This window comes from Balaenoptera musculus, chromosome 19 (genome assembly GCF_009873245.2).
Source record: "Balaenoptera musculus isolate JJ_BM4_2016_0621 chromosome 19, mBalMus1.pri.v3, whole genome shotgun sequence".
Taxonomy (NCBI): domain Eukaryota; kingdom Metazoa; phylum Chordata; class Mammalia; order Artiodactyla; family Balaenopteridae; genus Balaenoptera; species Balaenoptera musculus.
In genome coordinates, this window is record NC_045803.1 from 21,161,020 (window position 1) to 21,182,926 (window position 21,907).

The 21,907-nt window shown below is 47.0% G+C and overlaps 1 protein-coding gene across 5 annotated transcripts in view; it reads right to left on the reverse strand.

Moving 5' to 3' along the window:
* Positions 1-21,907, reverse strand: part of ZNF536 (zinc finger protein 536) — a 417,289-nt gene that overhangs the window by 152,672 nt on the left and 242,710 nt on the right. For all 5 annotated transcript variants that reach the window (XM_036834930.1, XM_036834932.1, XM_036834929.1 and 2 more), the window contains exon 5: positions 3,866-4,018. In XM_036834930.1, coding sequence (XP_036690825.1) covers positions 3,866-4,018 — 153 coding nt within the window. The remainder of the gene's footprint in view (positions 1-3,865; positions 4,019-21,907) is intronic.

Genomic DNA, 21,907 nt, shown 5'->3' on the forward strand with positions numbered 1-21,907 from the left:
TCATCAAGTGAGCCAATTCCTTATAATAAAGACCTCTCTCTTTCTCTCTGTCTCTCTCTCTATATGTATATATATATGGATGTGTATATATGTATATGTACACAGATGTGTATATATATATATTTGTATATATATGTATATTTATAGATGTATATAGATGTATATATGTATATTGATGTGTCTACATATGTATATGTATATATGTATATAGATGTGTATATATTTGTATATAGATGTGTATATATGTATATAGATATGTATGCATATGTATATAGATATGTATATATGTATATGTACATAGCTGTGTATACACACACACACACGCACACACACGCACACTGTTTCCCTGGAGAACCCTAACTGACAAAGTCTCCTTACTGACTGGCTCTGAATTCCAATCACCGGCAGCGTGCTCTAGAAGACAAATCGCACACGTCCAGTGATTGGGTCCTAATCAGCCCAACTTTCAAATAGGAGAGAAGTTCAGCCTTCCCTGGGTGGGCAGCAATCAACGTCTGCCCTGCAGGAGCCAGAGAGGGGCAGCCCTAGGATGTGACGGTCCTCTGGGTGCCTCCCCTCCATCACACATGGATCTGGCTGGAGCTTGGGGGACAACAGAAACGTTCTTGCTCCCTGCAGGCTCTGCCCAGCCCCCAGGTGTTCAAAGCAACCTGACTGGTGCATCTGCTCAGAACCTCTCTAATAAACAGGTGTTGGGAGAAGAAGAGCAGTAATTGAGTTAATGTAGTGGAGTTAAAAAAGGAAAGTGTTTTTATCAGAGTTGATGCTATACGATCAAAACTTCCCATGGAGATGGAGTAGGACAGAAAGACACAAGAGAATGTTCCACCTCATATCCTGACCAATTAAAACATATTTATTACACATTGGATTTTTAATGTGCTCGTATGGGTCCATTATAAAAAACTGCAAAAGATGGCATCTTGGAAAACAACTCTTCTATTTTGGAGACTGCTGTCCTCTGGCCATGCCACTTGGAAATACAAAACCGCAAAGAGAAAGGGGAAGGCAGTACAGGACATCTCCACAACTGGGGCCCCTATTAACTCATTCATTAACAAATCACTTGATTTTGATTTTTAATTACACACGTAATCTACACTTTTACATTGTCATAATGGATGTTTTACTTTGGTGATTTATAACGTGTAACACTTTCTGTTCTGTTCAGAAGCACAAGTGTAAGCATTTTCCAACTTCTTTGTTCTTTGATAAAAGGAAATTGATCTTTATCTGGTTACCATTCTGCCTTTTAAACACTGCAAATTCTGTTTCCGAGGAGGGCTGGTGGTGTGATGTTTCCATGGCTTCTTTCATTTTCACCCTTATTCTGGGAAGTTTCTGGAATGCCTCTGTCTGTGGCTCTGCCTTGCTTCTCTCTGTGTCTCCAAAGACTATTGATTACAAACTTCAGAAGTTTGTGACGCAAAAGAAGCAGAAGTTTGGAAAAACATAATCTTTCTCAAGCTTTAAAACTTCTAAAAACAGTATCCATTTGTTTCTACCCAGGTTCAGCAAGACTTCTTTCTGCCAGCTTCAGTCCTAATTTACCAAGAATATTCTGTGGCGTTTCCACTTGAACCACAGGCAAGCTGATAGGGGTGGGGGCCCCTAGGGTCGGCAGAGCTCCTGGTTGGGAGGCACTGCCCCTTTCCTTCCAGACCTACACTCCCCGGCAGGGCCGGCCTCACCCGATGTGAGCCATCACGCACCTGGGGAACCTGGCCCAGGAGCCTGTATCCACATCACATGAAAGGGCAGTACCACAGCACCCGCCTGGCCAGGTCTCCACACTCCTGTAGGCAGTGAGACCGTGGGTGCCCTGGTGGACTGTCTCCCATGTCCTGACGGTCTGTGGGTCCCTCCCAACCACAACACTAGTGGACCCGGCTCCAACCTGGGGAGGAAAGTGGACATCACCATGATCTGAGAAAGCTGAGCTGCCTCGCCTTGAGCCCCATCACTGGGAAGAGCTTACTGAGAAGGGGACATTGGTGCCAAACTCTGAAGGTGAGGGCGCAAGCCGGTGACCTATCTTACAGGGAAGTGCAAAGGCCCTGAGGCAGGAACTCAGGGACTCCTCACGAAGCTCCTGCGGAAGAGTCTTCCATCCATAACCAGGAATCTAGCACCTGCAGCCCGGCTGCCACGCTGTGGCTTCTGACCAGCTCATGTGTGCAGGGTGCCTTTCCCAAAGGACCACAGGTTCCCTAGGGAAGGGTCCACCTTCCCCACTGCACTTGTCCCCTCTGTGTTACCCATCACAGGGCAGGCATTGCAGGAGGAGGGTCACTCACTTATTTGTTCTGTCATTCAACCTCTCAAATAAATGTACCATGCCCCCTGTAAGCTGCAGTTTACTGCAAGGTCCTCTTGTAGGCCCCGGGGTTCTATAGCAATTAAATAGATGGATAATATTACACCTTCACATTCTACTTGGTGGAAGACAGACAACACAGAAGGAAAGGAACAACTGAACTGAACAAGATAATTTCAGAAGGTGTTAATTCTATGGAGAAAATAAAACAGGGGCATGAGGGATATTTCAGGCAGGCTAGTCACGCAGTCTCTCTGAAGAGATCACACGAAGCTAAGCCCCCGGTGACCACCTGGAGGAAGAACATTCCAGGTGGAGGGGGCCGTAGGTGCAGAGGTCCTGTGGCAGAAGCAAGCACTCTGCATTGGAGGAACAGGAAGAAGGCAGTGGGGTCACAGGGTGGTGATAAGGGTGAAGATGGGCAAGATGGGTCGGGTCCCATGGACCCTGGAGAGTGAGCAAGCTTGGCGCATAATTTTAGGAGACCCCTCTTTGCCCTGGGGTGAACCCATGAGAGAAGTGCTCCAGGACAGGGAGGGACAGTGGTGATGGCCAACTGCACCCAGGCTGAGAATAAAGACAGCAGCCCATCCCACTGCCACCTGTCCTCAGGGCTCCTCTGGGTGTCAGGGAGATTTGCAGGCACAGGTGAGGGCCCAGGTGAGGGCTCCTTGTCTTTAACCGCATGCTGCACATGAGGCCCGTACACACTAAATATCCTTCACAACCCTAAGCTTTATTGATTCCTTGGGAAATAGACCACAATTATTTTTGAAAATAGATGGCATATTTGTCTATCCTCTGAAGCAGCTCACACTACAATAGATAAAGTGTCAGGAGAAAAATCAAAGAAAATGGAGGTGTCCATATGTCAGAGATATTTTTTTTTTTGTATTGGCAATGTGCAAACAACTAGCAGAAAAGCTCACAAGAACCATGACCGAGAGACAAGACAGAGAGACCAAGAGAAGCCCTCACCTCGAGGGGCTCGGACAACGCCATAACAGGGGAAATGACCGCAGTGGTCCAGTGGCTTGGTTAAGAGCATCTCGATTTTTCTTTTGAGGAGACCCAGTGGGGAGACACCCATCCTCCTCTCCATCTATCCAGTCCCAGGTGTGGGCACGTAACCCCAGCTGGGCCAGAAGCCAGCCTGCCTTCAAAGACCTCCTACGTGCCCTTGTATATTTAGAGTTTGAGCTGGGTTCTCATCATCTGCACCTGAAAGACCCCTGGTCCATGCAAGGATGTGGGAAGTGCTACTTCAGTGCAGCAGAAGGAGGCCATCAGCAAAATGTCACAGGGCCTCGGACGAAGCATCAGCATCCCAGGCCTGGACCATGGGAGATCCATGTCCACATGCCCGTGTGTCATTCAAGAGGGTGAGTATGGAGTAGAGAACTGGGTCGTTAGGGTCAGTTCAGACCCACACAATGGTGCACGGATAGGCCCACAGAGGGTAGACCTAGGACAGGAGCATGGCAGCCCTGGGCCTCCTCCTCCGAGCTGTGCACCCGGATCCCTCACCTGTGTGTATCCTCAGGTGGACCTTTAGGTGATGGGATGTCCGGAAGGTTTTCCCACAGTACGGGCAGTCCTTCATGGCTGAGCCCAGGCTCCTGTCGCGAAGCAGTGCGGGCTGCTGGACACCGGCAGATCTCCCAGCCTCCTCGCCAATGTCTGCAATGGAGGAGAAACGTTCTCACATCACTTCAGCACATGTCAGAAGTTGTTCGCACCAAAACTGCCAACACCACACAAGGCTAAACATGTCAATACTACACCTGTCTATTTCATTCTTTAAATCTGACAGAATGCTGACAATTCACGTATTTTCTTGTTATTCTCTTAAATTATTTCATCTTTCCTATCATCATTTTAAGCAGCATATGGTACCTTTATATTGAACTGAATTAAACAAGAAAAGAAACAGCTGTGTCAGCAGCTGGTTTGATTTCTTCTTTTGCTTAGCTCCTATTAAATATTTTTTTTCAAAAGTTTAAAAATGTTGGTGGTTGTTGAGTCTGATTAATTTATAATATGGACTAGCTGGAGAGTTTGCTATAGGATCAAAATCACATTTGCATTATATCAGGCAACAAATGAAAAAAAAAATGTGTCTCGGCTGAGTCCCCAAGACATGCAGACGTACAGCTATTTTGGGACAGGAAAGAAAATTATCCCAAACTGATCATTTCTTCCTTGTAGAGTCTTGCCTCCATCGCTGGCTGGTGTAATCTCATGAAAGGGAGAAGAAAAAGTATGGAAATGCAGTTCCACAATTAGCCCATGATAAACATATAGTGACATATTCAAAGTCATGTGCAGAAACTCAGCTGCAAAACTCCCATAAACTTAGAGCACTGCAGTTAAATCTTTGTGCAGTGACCTGAGAACTTCCTCTGTAAAGTATCAATACAAATTTTGCTTCCTGCTGTTATCTGTTATGTAACCCAAACCATTAGAAAATGGAATAAAATTTACATACGGCTGCCTTCTGCACAGAAATGATGGGACATAATAGTAAATAAAACTGTGAAAATATCTAGTGGTTGGAGGATATGTTATTGCAACACCCGAGGCCTGACATCACATTGTCAAAGAGGCGACATCAGGGGAGCAGGGCAAGAGCTGAGACTCTGCATCTCGAGAAGGGGAGGCAGGCAAGCCTTCTCCTCTGGCCTCCCCGCAGGGCTAGAGGCTGCCGCCTGGCACAGAACCCAAGCTCCCGAGGCTGGCAGGGTCCTGGCCGCAGCTTCCAGCCCACCCTCTAGGCCTCCTGGTAGATTCACCATGAGAACAAGGGGACCTTCTGGGATAATAAGCAGACCTGTGAGTTCTGCAGAGAGCAAAAAAAAACCAAGATTTGTACCTTCCAAGCAATGGAAAATGCAAATTGCTTTTATTCTTCAACATCCATTCCTGGTGTTCTCCGCTCACAGCCAAAAGGGACAGACTTCTAGGCCATGAACAAGATGAAGGCAGTCGCACTTAATTCTTATTTGGATGTTTGCTCGGCGCAACCGTGGAAACCCTTTGGCTTCGAGCATCCTCTCTGAATTTGGACTGTGCACGACGGCATCATCACCCTGGAAATTTTCCTTGAAGGCTCACTTTTAATCCTATTCTCCACAGCTCTTCTAACCATCCTTGGAAGAGCCGTTCAAAAGGTCTAATTGCCCAGCTTTTTTTTTTCCTCATAATTTTACACAGGGAGGGGGACTCAGTTCATCCACATCTAGAACTCACTCGACCTAGCACTCGCTTTGTGGTTGTCCACGTGACTGTGGAGAGACTACCAAAGATGGCTATTGGGCTGCTGATAAGGGAAAACAGGCACAAGAGAGTGTTGCCAGGTCATGGCAAACAAATGTCCCACATGCAGTCCTAGCAGGAAGTCCCTGCCCGCAGGTCAAGTCCACCAGGGCTGCTACCACCTCTGTCTTAAAGAGCCAGGTTGCCGAGAGCCCAGGAGAACAATGGCCAGATGCCAGATGCCAATTCCAAGTCAACCGCATCCTAGTTATAAACAGCTGAGACGCCATCTCTTACCCATCTCCCTCCACCACCCCCGAGCCACCCCAACCCCAAACCTGTTGCATTTGCCCTCCCAGCATTACTCATTCCTTTTGTGGGATCATGAGGTCAGCTTAAAATAACAACGAGCCTGATTAAAATTCCACCCAAGTGCTCCCTGCAACAGGGTTGAGATACCCTATTTAAGTTAGGAGGCCATGAGCTGTCCATTTGAATGATGATCTGAACTAAGTGTTGACTCCGGGACAGGAGTAGGCAGGTGTGGGCTTTTGATGTTGCATCCCTGCCAGTCCTCACGTCCCACGGTCTGCAGCTGAGTACCTTCCCCAGATCCTCCTCCGTCGGAGCCCCTGGGGAGCAGTCCAAGGCGGGGCTGTCCAACAGAAGAGAATAGAGAGTGTGGGGAACGTATTTCCACTGCAGCTTTTGGTGAGCCCTGGCCCAGGGCACGATATAGATAAATAGACAGGTAAGGCTGCAGCCCTGCGCTCCCGCCGGCTTTACGGAAGGTGAGGAGGAGAAGCGTCTCACTATATGTCACTCTAAGCAATGGCCTGTATCTGTTTTCCTTTTATCTTTCTATCCTGGATATGTGTGGCCCCATAAAAAGAATGAATTTGTAAGATAAACAGCTTTCTTTGCAGATTTAAGAGTCTAATTTTCACTTTACACAGAATGTTTTTTTTGTTTTTGTTTTGTTTTGTTTTGTGTTTTTTTTTTTTTTGGAGGGCCAGAAGGCCTATGGCGTTTACTCTTAGGCTAATCCAACTAGAAAAACAAACTTGAGCGACGATGAAGGGGAATTGTGGGTGGTCCCAGGAAGTGTCCGGAGAGGCTGAAAGCCAAGTATAGTCTGTCAGTGATGGCAGAGGAAGGCCCGCTGAGCTGCACACTCACAGGTCCTGTGTGTGGGTCCCTGCCTACACCTGGATGGATATCGAGGAACAAGGTGTGCTAAACCGAGCCCAGCCCCGCTGAGAACTCAAGGGGCTCGCTCAGAGGGGAAGATGAAGCTGGTCTCCGATTCCTTCTCTACCCGCCCAGAGTGTAAAAGCACTAGCAGCTGTCCTTCTGCAAGGCTCCCCAGATGGAGTCCCGAGGCTCTGCCTGTGGCCACACACAGCTGGCCAGGGAAGAACCACGGGTCCTGCTTATGGACAGACCAGCCCTTCCCCAGCCCTTCCAGGAAACACACGACAGAAAGGAAGAAGCATTATGAAAATGACACCTGTGATCCTTTGTCAGGCCGTTTTTGGACGGTATGAGCTTTTAAAACAAATTTCCTTTTCCTAAAATCTGCAGTATCTCTTCCCTCTGATCAGACACTTTCTCTAAATGTGTTGAGTACGCTGAAGGTGGGCGTGTGAACAGAGGTCGGCCTCAGACCCACTGGCTGCTGCTCTTGCTTCTCTGTGGAAGGAGCGCTGCCAGCTCCTAGAGGCTGGGGTGTCCCTGAGAGTTGGGGCATCCGGCTACAGGCAACACAGCCTCAGCCTGGGTGTGCTCTGGCTCTCATAGGATGGGGAAAGGGCTGAGAAATAACTCCTGGGACTCCTGTTTCTTTTCTTGACCCCACTAAATAATATGGGATCTATTCTTCAGGAATGGATGTCTTATATATGGTGGCAGCAAAGAATATTCCAGAGGAACACAGACTATACATGCAACCCTTCCCAAGTTTCAGCCTAGAACAGGTGAATTGTAGTAGGTATCAAACACTCTGCAAGCTTTCTCCTGTCCCCACAAGCTGAGAGTGGTTAGATAAAAAACAGGACATGGATCCAATCATTTCAAGTTTTGTTTCAAGAATTTAGGAGGTTTCTCAAAAAACTAAAAATAGAACTACTGTATGACCCAGCAATTGCATTCCTGGGTATATATCCAAAAGAAACAAAAACACTAATTGGAAAAGATACATGCACCCCAATGTTCATAGCAGCATTGTTTACAATTGCCAAGATATGGAAGCAACCTAAGTGTCCATCAACAGATGAATAGGTAAAGAAGATGTGACACACACACACATATATACATATATAATGGAATACTACTCAGCCATAAAAAAAGAATGAAATTTTGCCATTTGCAACAACATGGATGGACCTGGAGGGTATTATGCTAAGTGAAATAAGTCAGACAGAGAAAGACAGATACTGTATGTTATCACTTACGTGCGGAATCTAAAAAATACAACAAACTACTGCATATAAATGAAAAAGAAACAGACTCACAGATATAAAGAACACATCAGTGGTTACCAGTGGGGAGGGGAAGAAGGAGGGGCGATATAGGGGTAGGGAACTAAGAGGTATAAACTATTAGATATAAAATAAGCTACAAGGATATATTGTACAACACGGGGAATATAGCCAATATTTTGTAATTGCTATAAATGGAGCATAACCTTTAAAAACTGTGAATCACTATACTGTACACCTTATATATAATATATATAACTTATATAATATTGTACTTCAACTATACTTCAATTAAAAAAAGATATATTATTTGGGGGTGGGGGACATCAGACAACTGACCTTCCTAATTTTGTCATCTCAAGGTCAGAAACCATGCCTCCGACATTTCCATTTGCTGCTTCTAAGCCTCTGAGTGTATAGCAAGGTTGGTCTAGGCCAAGGTGGCATTAAGGTTCATTACCTTCCCTGAGAATTCACAGAGGGAGGGTAGGAGGGACGTTCCATAGCTGTGGGCTGAAGGAGGGGCCGGGGGATTAAAAATGGTCATAGATCCTCATACTGGAACCCTCATCATCAACCGCCACAAACTGGCAGTCCTGGATAGACAAAGAATCAGATGCTTAGAAAGACAAATAACTTCTCAAACGTTAAAGCATAGACACACATACAATACCATCAGCAGCTGTCTGAATGCATCCCTGAGACCGGCTATCTTGTACACAAATATGATTTGAATTTATGGGTGCCTCATGATATACTTAACCTTACTCACATATTGGTTTGGAATTTAAATACTTGGTTTATGAAATAATTTTGTATTTTAAGGGTAGCTTTTCCCCCAGGTTATCTTTAAACACTGAGCTTCCTCGGTACATATTTAAAATAGTCTTGTTTGCAAAGAAGGCTGCCTCAGGAGTCAGGAGGCAGAGTCTTTTGCTTCTGGGTCCCCGGGGTCTGGCTGTCCTCAGGCAAATCCTTTCACCCCACCCCAGCTGGACTTACTGGCCCTTCCCCTCGGCTCCTTGCAGTCCCGCGATGCTGGAAGAGCCCCAAGCCCACTGCAGGCTGTCTTCACCCAATTTGTGGCCTTTCCTTCACCCACCCTAGCCCAACCTAAGCCAAATAAGCAACAGGGATGGCTCTTAGAGATATGGGAGGAAATGACCATGAAAGGGATAGTACGTGCTCCTATGTATTCCACGAGAGCCTACTTTTCCCAACTGCCTTTGCGCTAAGTTGGGACCACTGACTAGTCCAGCCAATGGCTGGAAGCGATGCAGAGGAGAGACAGTGTGCCCCCAACTGTCTCCCTCTCCTCCCCGGCCACCCTACCCTTGCAACACAAAGGTCGAGGGGGCAGGATCGCAAAACAGAGGATGCCTCGATTGCTGCGTCACCAGATGGTGGGGGGCTGACCCGAGCCAGGCTGTGTGTGAATGAGAAGATCTTGGTTCTGTTAAGTCATGGAGATTTGGAGAGTTGTCACAGTGGGAGGACTCAGGAACTAAGAACTGTGAACCTTCAACTGGTGAGGTCTTCTGGGTTTATACCCAATCCTCTAGGTAGTCTTATTAATTCACAGAATGAGACAGAGAACAAGGTCCAGAGAGACCAAAAGAGGCAGAGTGGGACCAAAGAGAAAAAGCAAAGAAGGTTTCTTTTTAAATAGTGCACGTACTCTCACTACTCACCTCATCCTGCCAGGCAGCCTTACCCTTCACATGCCCAAAAGTACATTTTGGAAAGATTTTTATTTAAAAAAAATTGTCATGATGATGTTGATGATGATGATGATGATGATGATGATGTTGATGATGATGATGATGATGATGTTGATGTTGATGATGATGATGATGATGTTGATGATGATGATGATGATGGAGATGATGATGATGATGATGATGTTGATGATGATGATGATGGTGATGATGATGATGATGATGTTGATGATGATGATGATGATGAAGATGATGATGATGATGATGGAGATGATGATGATGATGAAGATGATGATGATGATAATGATGATGATGATGATGATGGTGAGCCCGTGCAGGGAATGGAGAGCTATCCCAGCGACCTCAGATGGGTAAGGGAGCTGTCTGTATACCTGAGCATTTACTACTTTACGACATAAAAGGCCATGGTATTTTAATTTCTATGGAACTCCTACTATAACAGTAAACACATTTTCCCAGATGAGTCGTGCAGTTCATTCTAAAAGTCTGTCTTGTGCAAAGAGCATCTCAAAAGCACAGATCTCCCTTCATTAATGAAGGAAAAAACAATTTGTGGAGTCTAAAGTGTGAGCATGACACCAAAAAATCACATCTTTATTAATATCTTTGCCCACATATACCAGTGTTTTAAGATCTTTTCAGGGGAGGAAAAATAAGACCTTGGAGGAAAAATCCAGAGGAATGTATAGTTCTTCTTAAAAGCTTAACAACACTTTCCCTTATTTTAAAAACTTTAAAATAAACAGACTCAAAACAATGATTACTGTGGTAGAGGTTCCTGATGAAGAGTTCCCTTTATTTTTAAAAATGATTTTAAATTAATGGTATGCATAAAAATTATAACATTACTGTAAACAATTGTACTTAACTCTTGGAACACGTCACTCATGCCTTGGGTCAGTATTAATTTGGTGTCTCTGTTGTTTCATCAAAGTTCTCTGGTTTATGATGGCCATATATAGTCATGTTAAACAGTTAAGCATTAATATGGATTGGCAAAAGTATTTGTTTAAATAGAGAGCTATTTTAGAAAAGGATGACCACTTGTGAGAAGGCAACAGCCAGCTTCCCTGTGGGTTCTTAGGACCGGGGACCAGGCTGGGCTCACTGGCAAGGCCCGAGCTCGTGACACATCTCAGGGAGCAGAGGTGAATGTCCTCCATCATCGCCTTCCTCACCTCTGACCCAAACTCAAAACTGTGTAGAGCTCCATTTGCTGTTAGCAAGATAGGATTTCTGGAATTGGGGAAATAGGTCACTAAAAGGCTAAAATTTGGAGAAAAGAATATAAGATACTAGGATCTCAAATAGCTTCTCTAAAGCAACATTTTGATGAGTTAAGTGAAAATGAATCAGAAACATATGGATTAAATTTCCCTTAAAATACACAAGGGCTTCAAAATCAAGCACTGTGGGCCAAATGTGTTTCTGGTTTTACCAAACCCAGAGCCCTTTCTTAACTGTCAGGGGAGTGTTCCGAACCACCCTCCCCCCCCCCCACCCATCCACTGGTGACTGGGCCACACATGGGGTCTCTTCCCTTTGGCATTGTGTGATGCTGCCCTTGACAACATCCTGTGTAATCCTTGGGTCGCCAGCTCTCCCAAGGCCCTCAGGGCCAGCTGTGGGTAGGCACTTTTAGTCCACAGCCTGGGAACTGTGACCATGGACGCAGCAGGCAGGATTTGAGACTCACAGAATCAACCTTTGACAAGACAGCTGGGTGTGATGGGTCTCTTTGGGTTCTGCACACCCCTCTCTTCCCTCTGGCCTGGTGGGCAGGGATCCATCCCAGAAACTGTTCAGGTGAACCAGGGCAGAGCAACGTCACCTATGAACTGGCCTGGGTGACGAGAACCAGGTAGGAGGATGAGTCTGGAGAGGGACGGCCCAGGGGGCTGCCATCTCCTGGGAAAAGCCTGGTTATGTGCAGGGGAGGGAAGGCCACTGGCTCCATTGCTCTTTAGAATAACCCCCGGCACCTATGGTCTCCAACCCCCAGCACCTATGGTCTCCAACCCCCACCTAAGTGGCCCCCGCTGCTGCTCTGACCTCATCCCAACTCCTGACTCTACTCCAGCCCTCCATCTTTCTGTTTTCCTCAAGCCTTCCTGGCTGGTACCCAACTTAGGGCTTTGTTCCTGATGCCTCATCCACCTGGAATTCTCTTCCCCCAGAATTCACACGGAGACTCTCACTCAGGCTTTAGTCTGCAGGCCCTTTCTGGGAGAGGCGTCTCTGACCATATTGTCTGAAGGAATTCTCCCCGACTCCAGGTTCCAGGGCGCTCTTTCTCTGGTTGGTCCTTCAAGCAACCTGTCTATCACCTACTGCAAATGCTAACTGACCTATGTATTTGTCTGCTTACCACCTGTCTCCCCCCAGACACAAGCTCCACGCAAACAGGGACTATTAACTACTGTTTGCTGTTATACCGCCAGCACATGGTAGGCACTCAGCTCATAGCAGGTGCTCCATACCATACATACTTTAAAAAACTGTACATACTTTTTTCAAAATAAATAAAAGAATCAGAGGAGGCAAGCAAACTGAAATTCAGAGGCTAAGATCAGATCCTGACTACAAGAGGGAAGCTGTTTTGAGTAGCCTGGGAGGAAGTGGCCCCGGGTACCAGCCAAACACCAGAAATGCCCCAAAGTGCTCAGCACAGACCATCAGGGGCCGGAGTGTGATAACAGCAGGGGGGAAGGAGGTCAGGGGTGCCTGGGGAGGCTTCCTGAAGGAGGTGGCCTCGGGGTGTCTCCCGGGTCTCTCTCCATCCAGGTGGAAGGAACCACACACACACTCTAATCAGCAAGGTCACAAGTGAGCTTTTGAGAAGATGGGGGCGTGTTGTTGAGGAAACCTTCCACTATTTCATCTGCCCACTCCCTGGCTAAAAAGGAAGATGTCATTGCGTTGGAAGAAATCGCCTCCCATATGCATAAAGAAACATTAATCAATAGAAAAGTATAACAAGACAGATACTTTAAAAGTAACCCATGCCCCAATTACTACTGTAATTATTGCAAAATATTTGTTTTGCTTTCCCTTCTTCGTAATTTAAATTACATGTTCCTTTCTTTAAAAAACAAAAAACAAAAAAACTACAGACTACAGAAGCCTCTACTTTCAGTAAAGCATAAATTCCCAAAAGATTTCTACATAATTTATTTTCTTAAAAGAACTATAGCTTTTAAGATCCTCTTAAGGTAATTTACAGCCCCCTCATCTATGGGTGGGGAGGGGGCTGGGGGGAAGATTGGAGGAGATCTCTTTGACTGTCGGGTATGTTTCAGGAATTCTTACTTAAATGACACTGAGAACAAGCTGGACCAGTCTTTTTTAAAATGCACTTAGTCGGTCGCCATAACTTGTGGGGCTGAGTTTTCTTTTGGGAATGGTGCACACTGAAAGGAGAAGGGATGATTTGGAGATAACGCTTGCCCCTGGAGACATGTTTTGCCATATTCTTTTTTAAACAAAGAAGACATCTTAAGCACCTTGCAATATCTTTCATTTAAATCGTTGGCAGAAGGCAAGTCCCTGATGAACACCGGCCTGTGTCTTTCTCTTTAACCAGCTGAGTGATCCAAGCTTTTAATATAGCCGTTCCAATTATTGTAAAAGTCATCTAGTACCTTATAACCACAAATATTGACAGTTTATTGCACAACACATTCCTGACATTTGAAGGTCACACCATACATAATACATACTCTTTTATAAAAGTGTCTGGAACAAAAAGATACATGATAAGCAATTACCTCTCCCGGCTTGTATGTATGTACAGTTCGGGGCTGACTAGAGGTTGCATGGGAGGCGCAGGCACCATTTTAAATAATCTATTAAGGCAGCATGGAGGCATTCATGATGGATAATTATGAAATGGCTCGTGGACACACTGCAGTCAGATTGGCTGGCCGGGCCGTGGGGTCTGGGCAATTCTCCTTGTCCGAGTTCGGGTCACAATGCCACTCCGCCATGGAGAGCCCTGCCTCACTTCACAATCGGATTTTCCCCCAAAGCCACTAAGCAGAACAGAGTCACAATATGTTCTTGTTTTTCAGATTGGTCTGTATGTGGCTGAAAGGAATTTAAAAAATCCACCAGGCCTGGTTCAGATGCGCCCCACCCCCAGCCTGCTGAGGTGCCCCAGAGGGGCACTGACCACAGCTCTCATCACACACAGAGCCACACTGCCGCCCCAGGGCTGTGGCATCCACGGAGACCTGCAGCACAGGAGTGTGTGGCTGTCAGGCACAGGTGCAAACCAGAATGGGAAGAGTGGACCAGAAAACTCTCCTGATACTGAGGCCATGCGACGTCTCCCAAGAACACTCTGAGAAGGGAGGCACCGCTCACCGCCCCTTATCCCATTCCCACTTGTTCTTCCAGCTTACGTCTGACAGAAAGGTTCCGATCACAGATTAAGTGGAACAGATTTGCAATCAAAGGCTTCAGGTTAAAACCAAGTTCCAACAATTCTTAGGAGTGTAATCCTGGGCAAATTACATAACCTCTCTGAGGTTCATTCAGTTTCCTTATCTGCAAAACGGGGATAGTCATAACAATTCATTTAGCACGGTGCCTGGTGCAGGATATGCTCCAATTAATAGTAGCTTTTAACATGAATATTGCCAAAGGGACCCCCTGCAAGCAAGGATGGCTTGGGGGGGAGGGCAGAGACTTGTGGCTTTAGTGCTCTCCCCACTCCACAAGCCCCAAGCGATGGGGCCTGACACCTGCACAAGGTCTAGAATGAGAAGGCGTGCTCCCTTCCTGAAAAGTCCGGGTTGGAGCAGTTTCTCCAAAGCTCTGAAAACCCAGGCAATTCTCCCAAGTTAACAGTGAAAAACAATTCAGGCTGCAATTGAGCTTCGTGTAGATGACAATCTTTAATCACAGATGAAGCGGCAGGTCATTAGAATCTACACCAAACCCTCTCCCAAACGATACTAATGGCTGCAGTTTGAAAAAAATTTTATATATATATATATATATATATATATATGCATGTATAAACAAATATATATATATATATATATATATATTTTAGAACTGTATTAAAATAAATAATCAGCAAACTCTCAAGATAATCAAAAGCCCTTCCAAGAGTAATTCTATTTTGATTTCCAGAGTGAACACCCTAAAATTTAAGACATGGGACCAAAATGATTTCTATAAAGATGACGTGTTTATTAGCATTAAATCCCAGGAAAGAGGGCTTCCTTATAAAGAACACAGTTTTGCATCTGAAAGCATGCATATTAGGATGTGTGTGTTTCTTTAAGAAGCTATTCTGTTTTAGAGGGTAGCGGGTAAGACAGGGCACCACGTGATCTGGAGGTTGCTATGGTAAATATGCATTTTTTATTGAAGAGTAAACAGTGGCAGAAAACAAGTGTCAATTGCCAGCTCTGAAGTTACTGCCATTTTTGAGCCGCACTCACTTATCTAGCCCTTTTAATTTGAGAACCTTTATCAGATGAATACTATCAATGGATCAAGATTTAAATTTTTTTGAATAAATGCTGAAACTTTCAATACCTTGTAGTAATAAATACTCTAGTTGACATATAAAAATTAGCAAAAAAAAAAAAAAAAAAATTCTACCCAGCTCTGCTCATCACAACACAAAGATTTTTCTGGAGCTCTTTTGCCTGTTGGTAGATCTCCAAAGGACAAAACCTTCAGACTTGGCTCAGGCCACAAAGCAGAGGAGCCAAGGAGACAGCCGAGGTTACCCCACTGACCATTGTCTTGGTACCTGTTGGCAAAACAAAGCTAGAGCCGATGCCCTGGGGAATGGCCCTCCCCATCCAGCGGTCCAGTGTCTGTGTCCTGGCAAGGCTGACGCCGCCCCAGTCTGCTGGTAGGGCAGTGGACTTTAGCCAATACGACTGTGACACGTTCAGCGAAGATTTTGCTGTTTCTCCCCCATAGAGATTGGCTTGACGGCAACTTTGCTTTCTTTTTTCTTTTCTTTTTTTTTTTTTAACACCTTTATTGGAGTATAATTGCTTTACAATAGTGTGTTAGTTTCTGCTGTATAACAAAGTGAACCAGCCATACATATACACATATCCCCATATCTCCTCCCTCTTGCATCTCCCTCCCACCCTCCCTATCCCACCCCTCTAGGTGGTCACAAAGCACCGAGCTGATCTCCCTGTGCTATGCGGCTGCTTCCCACTAGCTATCTATTTTACATTTGGTAGTGTATATATGTCCATGACACTCTCTCACTTTGTCCCAGCTTACCCTTCCCCCTCCCCGTGTCCTCAAGTCCCATAAAAAGAAACGAAATTGAGTTATTTGTAGTGAGGTGGATGGACCTAGAGACTGTCATACAGCGTGAAGTAAGTCAAAAAGAGAAAAACAAATTTTGCTTTCTGATAACCACAGGAGTGGCCTTTCTCAACTACAAATGAGGCTGTGTTATAAACCTCAGATAGCTCCCGGTCATGTTCACATCCTGAGTGGGCCCTCAACTAGCTTCTCTGGCCAGGTGAAGAGTCTGGATTTTGCTCTTCTCGTTCTAGCCAGCAACTGGCAGAGGACCAGCCTGCAAGTCCTCCTCCTCCACATCCGGCACATAGTAGGCACACAACCATCACTCAACCAACACATGCATGAATGAATGATGCGTGAATGAATGAACTGACCCCTGGGGACTAGCTTCCTGGGTAGCAGCTTCTAACAGGAAGGTCAAGTCTGCTCATTCTTCCTTTGATCGCAGATAAAAGTATCTAAAAGGTAACTTTCCAGGCGCTAGAAATCCCATAGACTAATCCAAAGGAATCTTGACCAGGGACAAGTAAAATTAGTGTGTTCTCCAAGGAGCCCCCAGGGAAGGAGGGAGCACGAATAAACTGCCCTGTTTGTGGAGGGACGGGTGGTGGGAGCAGAGCAAATTGTCCCCATGGCCCCCAGCCATGTGCAAAGACTGCAAGGCAGAAGGGGTCACCTCAAAACACCAAGATGTGTTTGATGCCAAGATCTGAGTTAAAATTTAAACTCTGTGATCCTGAGCAAACCGCTAAAGCTTCATGAACTTTAGCGCTGTTATTTGTATAACTGGATAATGGTACAGAGGAATCTGAGTGTTTCCTGAGATAGGGGGTTTGCAAGGCCTTAATATACCTTAAGTCCTGCATTGGTATCACAGCAGAGTGGGAAAGTCACTGGCTTTGAGATGGCCAGCTCTGGGTTCCAACCTGGCCCTGCCACTTCTGAGCTGTGTCTTTGTAAATGCTTCTCCTAACCTTGCCCAGACTCCAAACACTGTCAGTAAAGTGGAAATAACGGTGCTACTTTGCAATCCCTTGTGAAAACCAAATGAGATAATATGAGGAAAGGGCATCTGATAGATTTCCAACTGACAGTTCCCCTGACCTACCCAGGTCCGTAATACTCACCACACAGATGACCAGGATAAACCAGAGGTGATGACTCACATAATGGCATCATCACAGGAGCCCCGCCTACGGTCAGCCCCCTCCCCCAGTACATTCCAAGTAGGAGTCACATTGCCACGATGGGAAGATCAATTCCAGTGTGCAAAGTGACACCAGCCTCTGTGGTGGGAAACCCACGAACAAGGCTCCACTCACACCCATGTGTTCTAACCCCGAAGTTACAGTTTATTTGGCACCTGCCCCCAAGGCATCTCCTAGACGAGACACACTTACTCCAAACATCCCTTTGAGGTGAGTAACTAGGGGGCGAGGAGGAAGACCTGGGGGAAGGTGTTAGACCAGGATGACGGGGAGAGAGAAGAGCATTCACCATTCTGGGCAGCTCAGGCCTCTCCATCCTGTGCTCCGTCCACGAGATGGCTGGTGTTAAAGGGCGACAGGCTGGCTGTCTCTAAACATCTCTGCAGAGCACCCCATCTGCCCAGACATACAGTCACCGGGCCCCTCGGTCCTGCACCCCAGAGGCCCTCTGACCAGAAAATGCCCTGACCCCAATACTGAGAAAGAATTTTAGAGCCATCCTTCAGGCACTGGGCAGTGACTTGGAACTGTGATGTGATGTGAGCTGGGAGCTTTCCTCGACAATGCTTCAGGGGGCCACGCGCTCCCACCACCGCCTGCTCTGCATCTGTCCAGGGCATTCCCCGAACATGTAAGAGTCCCAAGGAAGCCCTTCTGGCCCTCCAGAAAGAGAGAGGTTGGAACTTTCTCCCTGATGGACATCGGAATCTCAATACATGCTGGTCCCTCTTCCTGAAACACGAACCCCAAACACCACCTCCATCTTGCCTGGTTGATCCCACCATTCTTGAGGGTTCAGCTCCAATGCTGTTTCCTTGGGCGATATTCTCGGACTTCCAGACTATGTCAGGTCAGCCCCGATTACCCCAAAACATAACCTTCATGACACGTATCAGAGGTTGTACTTACCATATGTGTGTGGGATACCTGCTTAATTTCTATCTCTCCCACTAGCTTGTCTACTCTGTAAAAGCTGGGATGGATGGGGTCTATTTTTCTCAATCTTATGTCCCTAAAACATCCTGGCACAGAGTAGGTGCTCAGTAAACACTGGTGACTGACTGACTGATGGATACATGAATGAATGAATGAATGGTGCTGGGGAGGCTGGGCGGTCATTCCATGTAGTGTAACCAAGGGAGGCCACCTTCTTCTTTTAAGACCTTCACTCTCCTCCACTGACCTTCCCTGGTAACACCGAGTCCAGGGCTTGCGCTGTGAGGGCGGAGGCTGCAGCCAGCTCTCCTGGGAGGGAAGGGGAGTCTGAGTGTTGTTCTGCAGAACTGACAGCTCTCAAGAGCCCCAGCCCAGATTCTGGGGTGGGGGCAGCAGGTGGGCATGATCTGGACAAACAGAACCTCGGGGTGCGAGGGAGAGGCTGAGTGGGTGCTGGCCAAGGACCGCTGCTGGTGGACAGAGCAGAGCCCAGGCCCCAGGGCAGCACATCAGGATGCTGTTCTGCTTGGTTCTTCTGCTGAATGTCTGGCCCTGAGGAAAAGTCTGCCCAGACATATGTTCTCGGGGGCATCCCGCCACACGCGTGCTCTGCGTGCACCGCCAGAATGAGGACTACTCTGCCTTCCCATCTGTGTGAGGCTTGCTCCTCTCCCTCAGCCTGCAACCCCCGAGCCTCCGGCCGTTCTCACTGCCCCCCGTCCCTTCACCTCTGCCCCCTCCCCAGCTCACTTCTAGCTGGGCACCACCCAATGTTTCCTGCTGGTGCTCACTACCCCAGCAAATCTTTGGTCCGTCTGGTTTACCTTGGCATCCCCAGCCTCTAGCAAGGTGCCTGGCACTTCATATTTTTAAATAACTACAACAATTTAACAAGGTGACACCACTTTGCTAGATTAGATCGTGGTGACTTTTTCTAATAAGGAAAATCGCTTTCTCCGTTCCCTTTGGAAGCTCTTCCACACTAATACTCAAAGCAGTGCTGCATTCACAACACATATAGTCTTATAATGCTAATTTCTATCCCATAACCGAGAGAGACAACTAAATGTTGCAAGGTTATTCAAAACTCCTGCCCCTTATCCTCTGACTTCTCCTTAGGGGAAAATTGCAGGAATACATTTAAAATACAGGAATACATTTCCTCATCTGTATGTTAAAGCACGGTTATAATCCACCTATCATGATTGCAATTTTGGGAATCAAAACGGAGATCCAAAACAGCAGTGTGATCTACATTTTAGCCACATATATTATAATATATTAAGCCAAAGAAAGAGTTCTGTATTAACTCTCACTCTATTCCTTTCATACCCTATAAGAACATTGAAGCCACCCTCCATAAGAGCCCTGGCCTTCCCTCCATGCTGCCCAGGGCTGCCACGTTGCCACTGCCTCACCACCTGGAAGGCACAGTCACAGAGCCAGTTCAGAGCATTGACTAAGTCAGGCTTTGCAACACAGGTTCAAGGCCACAGAGAGGCTGCCAGCCATCCCTGGCCAAGGGCAAGCAGAAGCCTCTGGAAAGGAGCTGGTAGTGCGGGCAGCATACTGATGGCAAGTTCCTAGCCTGATGTTTGTGGACACTATGCCTCGGGACTTGGACCAAGGAGGCAGAGGGGACACGAGTGTCCATTACCTTAATGACCTAGCCCATGTCATTTTCCAGGCCTGGGCCTCTGTTTCCACTTCTGTAGCATGTCGGGATAGCCACCTAATGGAGATCTCAAACGTTCATTACACAGGGTTTTCATTGCTAAATTTGTTTTTAACATTTACAAATTAGCGGCATTTCACACGTCATCTTGCTTTCCAGCTTCTCCTGAGAAACTGTGCTTTCACAACGCTGGGTCCAGGGTCCCAAGGAGCAACGGCTGTTGGGTTGGGCAGAGGGGGCTTCCTCTTCCCCAGGCCCTTCCCTCAGCCTCGCCACCTGGCTGCCCCCACCCGGCAGGCATAGATCTCTCTGAATTTGCCATCTCTGCCGAGATGGTCCCGGACACCCTTTCTACCTCTGAAGACAGCCTCAATAACCTCAGTTGAGCAAATAAGGCAAAAGCCTCCAGACTAATTCTCATAATTACGATGGGTCTATTATTTCAAAGCCAGCGGTGATTGTGGGGTCAGGTGCTCAGAGGAAGAGGGAGAGAAACATACTTCAAGTGACAGAAAATATCCTCTGATTCTTTGCTATGATACCAAATTGCATCCAGAAATGCTGAAACATGCACTCACAACCTTAGTCAAATTTCAAAGAGGCCTTGGCAGGAAGGGCAGTGATCAGAGAGGAGCGGCTGGAGAGCCACATGATTGACAGACCCCGTCCAGGGCTCACTGCTGGTCTGAGCAAAGGGACACGGACACACCCCCAGCTGCTGAGCTGGCCTGGAGAGCTCCCAGTGACACTCTGACCTCCACGTCTGCAGCACCCAGCCTTCTCCTTTCTGCCTCTTCAGGTGTTCCCACCCAGCCCCACTGCCGGGGCCTCCCCAGCACAGCCCCATCCTCTGAACCTTTTCTGGACGTTTCTGCACAATGACATGCTGCTCCGGGCTGCTCTCTCATTTTTCTTATGCGTTTTGATTCCAGCCTGCTTGCCAAGAGTACCCCGTGGGTTTGCCTGTCTCGTAATCTCCTACAAAGCCGAGCAAAGGGCTGGCCCACTGAGTCACTCAATAAACACAGGTCGGTTGACCTTTCCATTGTGAAAGACACCGTTATTATCTCCTCCAGGGCTTTCTTCCCAGGGCTTCTTCAAGGAGAAAGGCAGATCTGACCAAGTGACTGAAAACACCTTGGACTTTCTGGCCTCATTTCTCGCTTGGTTTGTGCCCCCAGTATTTGCTTGGATGTGAATTAATTCATCCAGCCCACAAATATGAATGCTGCCTGCTCTGTGCTGGGCACGGAGTAGGGAGATGGGGCAGCGGTCCACACAGCAGCCCGGGCGGCCCACGGGGCGGCTGCCTGGGGGCACAGCGGCGGATGGCAGAGGAGGAAGCCGGGACGTCTGCATCATGCAGCGAGGGGCCCGGTTCTCTCCTTAGTCCTCACTGGTCTGCAAGAAATTAGATCACAGCACACACATCGATGGAACCTGCTTTTCCTCTCCACCCTTACTCCCCTGGCTTGTGCAGGATTCTCCACTGGGTCCCCTTCTGAATGTTCTTCTTTTACTTCTGGGACTTTCTTTAAGCAGCAGAAGGGCAGGAAGCACTTCGGCATCCACTCCCACATCGTCCACCGTGGATTTGTGGCTATGGGGCTGAGCCCAAGGAAGGCACTCTGTTTATCACTGGAGCCCCATACATGTGCCTCCCTCTCCTGCAGTCAAGCACAGGGCACTTGTTGACATCAAAGTTTGTGCCAACAGCAACAGACACTTCCACTGAGGAAGATCAAAGGTTGGGAGTTTTACCCTGAAGGAGCTTAACATGCACGTGGGTGGACAAAATAAATGTATAGAAAGTAAGAATAATGATGATGAAATATGAACCAGCTAATGGTAAAATGAATGCTAAAGACCGTGATTACTATCAGGATAGCAGCTAACATTTATCAGGTGGGACATATTATGCTTATTCCCAGGGTACAAAGGAGAAAACCGAGGCTCACAGAGGTTGAATACCTCAAGTAGCC